Source organism: Phyllobates terribilis, unplaced genomic scaffold (assembly GCF_046119375.1).
Source record: "Phyllobates terribilis strain yellow unplaced genomic scaffold, ASM4611937v1 Scaffold_9__5_contigs__length_417890890, whole genome shotgun sequence".
In the NCBI taxonomy this organism is placed as follows: Eukaryota; Metazoa; Chordata; class Amphibia; order Anura; family Dendrobatidae; genus Phyllobates; species Phyllobates terribilis.
In genome coordinates, this window is record NW_027362769.1 from 25,799,531 (window position 1) to 25,804,605 (window position 5,075).

Consider the following 5,075-nt stretch of genomic DNA (forward strand, 5'->3'; position numbering starts at 1 on the left):
GCCAGCCACCGTGATCCCCTACCGGCATACACAGGGGCCCGGCTGCCGAGTACCCCACGGCCCTGGGGGCCCGTCATAAGCCCACAAGGGCAGGGCCTCTTTTTGTACAAGTTTTCCATTGTTAGTTTGTGGACAGTATTTTATATTTGTATCTTGTATGTAACCCCTTTTCATGTACAGCACCATGGAAGCAAAGGTGCTCTAAAAATAAATCATAATAATAATAAGGCAGTTTTTTGTTCATATGTTTTCACACCCCTCACAAAAAAATCTACAGCTTGTCCCACAAAAAATAAACCCTCACACTCTGCCTATGGTAAAATATAATAGTTATAGACCTCATAAAGTGGTGACAAAAAAAATTGTTTTTAAATTAGGCCTTTTTTTAGCAAAAGTAGTAAAGCATAAAAATAAAATGAATTTAATATACTCAACTTAATCCAGAATTACTGGTTTTTTTTGTTCATGCCAACTCCTAAAAAGTGTAATAAGTAGTGATCAAATAGCCATATGTACCCTGTAGTGCATTAGTGATGAGACCATGTATTAATAAATATAGTTGCTTTTTTTCTGTGTTGTTTTTCTGGATTCATGTCCTTTTGCTGTGAATTGCTTTTAATTTTAGAGTAGGGATTCAGAAGACAATGAGGATCTTTTATGTGGGTTGCGAGTTTGTCTATTTTGGCCAAAATATCAACTGAGACCTCGTGCATTTTTTATCTTTACAGGATACAGCCAGGCACTGTAATTTTGATGTGGTGAATTGGGGTGTCTGTCCCTGTATGGTTCCCTTAAAAGGTACTAGTCAGGCCACTTGATCTGATAGTATGGGTATATGTGACTGACACCCTTTACAAGCCTTATCTGTGTGTATTTGTAATACTAAGCAACCTCCCTCAACCATGGATGGTATGTTTGTGAGTGGGGGCCTCCTGAATGCTATAGTGCATTAGTAATGGGGCCTGCTAAATATTGGTAAATATTGACTTTTTTCTGCAACACTTTGTGATGCAAATGAAAAGCCTAAAATTTTAAATGTCAAAAAAACAACAGCAGATTTTTTCCAATTCCTTCCCATAAAGATTTAATTCAAGTTAAATATTAGGCTGTATATACCTGAAAATGGTGCCATTGAGAAATATTACTCATCACAAAACAAGCCCTTTGACAAAATTATCTACAAAAAATAAATAAAAAGTTACGGTTCTTGGAATGTAGCAAAGAAAAAAACAACAAAACTGGACGTTAAGGGTAAATTAGGCTTTTTCCTTATGGGGCTAAGTGGGCAGTGTGTAAAGCTTAATTTCCTATTAGATTCCAATGTGAATTATCAGGAAAAAAAAACAGAAGAAAAGCAAACATTATTTTTTATGTATTTTATTGTGTTAAAATAGAAAGAATATCAGCACATATTTAGTGCAGATCATGAACTCTTCTAAAGGAGCCAACCTTTGAATTCACAGCACCCCAATCAGCGTATCTCCTGTACTCTCCAGGTCTGAGGTAATACTGACGCCCTCTATAACTGGGCATTTCATAGAAGATCCAGTGTCCCTCAAGCACATTGCACGAGCAGATGTCATGGTATTTAAATTCTTCATAAACTTGTGGGCAATCTTCAATGAATTCCACTGTGTGTCCCCTGAAGTCTTCTCTCTCGTAGATTCTAATGCGGAAAGTTCCACGATGCTGAAAATAAAAATGACCACCTCGTTATTTTATTAATTTCATTAAATAATACCTGCTGTAGTTGTAAATTATTTTTCAAATGTTGTGAATTATAAATATGTCAAACTAATCAATTTAGTAAAATTATTATTACAATATGTTTCAACCAACACATCATCCAGTTTAGTCAGGTAGAATCCTGCAGAAGCTGCCCAAATAAAAAATAGTGAGGCTTAAGATATGTGCACACAACATCATTTTTAGGTGGATTCCGCTTATAATCTGCCTAAAAAATGCTGCAAAAAAATGAAAATAATGCACGGCCATGTGGAATTACATTGCTGTGCACATGCTTAGTCTTTTTCTACTTTTTTAAGTACTTCAGGCTTCAGAAACCTTTAAGCAGTAAAAACAAGTAACATGTTTATTTTTTGGGAGGCCTTGTTTGGAAGCTACTCACTCTTTATAACTGAAAGGATAGGAAAAAGACACCAGTGGCAGACCTGCTGCAAAAAGCAATAACAAAATCACCAGCAAAGCCATTTCAGGAAAAAGACTGCCAATTTTTTCCTGAAGCAGCTTTGCCTAGGAAAAACATTGTATGCACATACCCTAAGGCCTCTTTCACACATCAGTGTCTCCAGTACAGGTGGTGACAGTTGGTGACACCTACACATGTAGACCAGTTCAAATGAATGGGTCTGCGCACATGTCAGTGTGTTTCCACGGACCGTGTGTCTGTGGGCAAAATACGTTGACATGTCCATTTTTTGCACGATGCACAGGCCACATAACGTCCCACACACGTGCACCCTAATGACACATGGATGACATCCGTGTATCATCAGTGTGACACGTATCGGCGCCTGGGAATCGTCAGTACAGTTCATCCTGTTCCAAAGTGCCAGGTGCTGGAGGCAAGTTTCATCATTGTCCCTGCTAGCGATGAGATCAGTGCCAGCAGCAAACAATGTTGAGAGTTGTAGTCTGTCCCCGCTGTCTCCAACAAGTGTTAAATTAAGAATAAAACACATTATACTCACCTGTTTGAAGTTTAAATAATCAATAGTGAGTCCCATGCCATAATTCATCTGTGCAACATTTCTTCATCAACTTGAGCTGTGGCTTGAGGTGACTGCACACGCTGAGGAGCAGGGAAGAATGACTAGATGCAACAAGCGGGCCTCTGAACTGCGCTGTGCTCAGTGAGTGACAGGACACCGCTCAGTAAGCTCAGTGCAGTTCAGGGGCCCGCTCGTAGCATCAAATCATTCTCCCCTGCTCCTCAGCATGTGCAGTCACCTCAAGCCATTGCTCACGCTGATGAAACAACATCGGTCACATGGATTAAGGTGTGGGACACTACAGATTATTTCAACTTCGGACAGGTGAGTATAATGTGTTTTTTCCTTTATTCTTAATTTTACACTTGTTTGAGAGAGCAGGGGCAGAATACAACTCTCAACATTGTTTGCTGCTGGCACTTATCTCAGCGCTAGCAGGGGACAATGATGAGACTTGCCTCCAGCACCCGGCTCTAGCTCCAGCTAACTGTACCACTGATTCCAAGACACTGGTATGTGTGATACTGATGCGGCAAATGGGCGGCACATGGTTGCCACACGTATGCCACACACGGACACACGGACATGGACATCTCTGTACTGCTTTTTCCAGTAGCGGAAATATCAGGACATGTGAAAGAGGCCTAAAACAGCATTCATGAAAGCTGAAGTGTTTGCTTCCAGCTAATGGAGGTGAAGCTAGAACAACAACTTCTGAAGCAGGTCAACAGATACTAGAAGTCATAAACAATAAAAAGGAAAACAAAGTAAATTTATATTGCCAGGATAGGAATAGGATAAAGCAGCTTTATTTAAAGCATGACTCATCAACAAGAGACAAAAACCGCAGTGTCAAAATTGTGATAAAAAATGCATGTAAAAAAAAAACACACTCAAAAACACAATAAAGAAACACAAGTAGCCTAATTTACATAATAGGTGCATAACTGGTGCAGAAAATCTGCAATATCAAAAACTCACCAAAAGCTCATTATGGGAATGTAATCTTAGACTACATAAGTTTGAATGTATCTATAAGTTTGAATGTGTCATAACAACCTCACGTGAGCCCCGGGAACGCGAGTGCCAACAAAGTTAGAAAGCAGGTGAGTATAAGTGTTTTTATGTTAATGGAGCCACACATGGGGAACAAGAAGGGATTGTCCTAGTAATGGATAACCCCTTTAGCTTAATAATGTCATATGATAATGTAACCTAAAAACAGAAATATATTTTATGATATTACCGTATATGGCATTTTTTTTAATTGATTGTAAAGATTACCTACCTGAGGAATGATACGACAAGAGCTGATGGAGTCATTGAATCCCATCCAGTGCTGGAAGTCAGGATATTCTCCCCTTCTTAAAAAGTACTGGTGCCCCTGATTGTTGGCACGTTCATACACCATCCAGTTTCCAGTTTCCACTTTGATAGAGTTACAGCGGCTGAAATGGGAGTGAAGATCTGTGTTGTCAGAGTTGCACTCATAGGAGCGACCCTGGAAGTTCTTGTCTTCATAAAAGATGATCTGTAAAACAACTTACATGTTTAATATCATAATTTTGTATTTTAGACATCCAAAAATGAACAATATGAAGCAAAATACAAATGTTAGATGTATTATTTATGTAAGAATTGAAGTATTTTAAGAACTGACGTGATCATTTTCCAGCCTCTCTGGTGTTTTATGCTTCCATTACAAAGTATGACAAATATAACAACAGTTTGAAATACATAGAAAATAATTTTGTTGTAACATCTGCAGTGGATCGATTAAGAAAATTATTAGTTCAGTTGCAATACATAAAATATTTTGGAGTGTGTTTAAAGTACCTTTCCCATTTTAACTGTTGTATGGACACTGGATCTCTGAAATAAAACTCCCAAGCTCCTATTTATATACATCATTCAAAGCCGATCCTGCAACTGCTTAACAAAAGACATCTGAGCTTTAGATTCAAAATCAGTGAGCATAGCGCTTTTCACTCTCTATATACTAATGCTGGGTAGACTGCATTGCTTTGTGTACATTGATCTGTAGCTTCTTTTTCTTTGTTTGTTTCCTCTTGCCAGGCAGTAATTAGGGATTGTATCTGTGTCACATACAGTACAGACCAAAAGTTTGGACACACCTTCTCATTTAAAGATTTTTCTGTATTTTCATGACTATGAAAATTGTACATTCACACTGAAGGCATCAAAACTATGAATTAACACATGTGGAATTATATACTTAACAAAAAAGTGTGAAACAACTGAAAATATGTCTTATATTCTAGGTTCTTCAAAGTAGCCACCTTTTGCTTTGATGACTGCTTTGCACACTCTTGGCATTCTCTT

General features: G+C 38.2%; 1 protein-coding gene across 2 annotated transcripts; it reads right to left on the reverse strand.

The window, feature by feature from the left end:
• Positions 1-1,413: 1,413 nt before the first annotated feature.
• LOC141160806 (gamma-crystallin-3-like) lies at positions 1,414-4,577 on the reverse strand. 2 transcript variants are annotated; one of them, XM_073645595.1, is made up of 4 exons: positions 4,569-4,577; positions 4,017-4,263; positions 3,462-3,466; positions 1,414-1,689 (listed from the first exon to the last, which is right to left on the reverse strand). In XM_073645595.1, the coding sequence occupies exons 1-4, from the start codon at positions 4,575-4,577 to the stop codon at positions 1,414-1,416; spliced, it is 537 nt and encodes a 178-aa protein (XP_073501696.1). The 2 variants fall into 2 exon arrangements, with proteins under 2 accessions (XP_073501696.1, XP_073501697.1); XM_073645596.1 differs by lacking the exon at positions 3,462-3,466 and having other exon boundaries at positions 4,021-4,263.
• Positions 4,578-5,075: the final 498 nt, after the last annotated feature.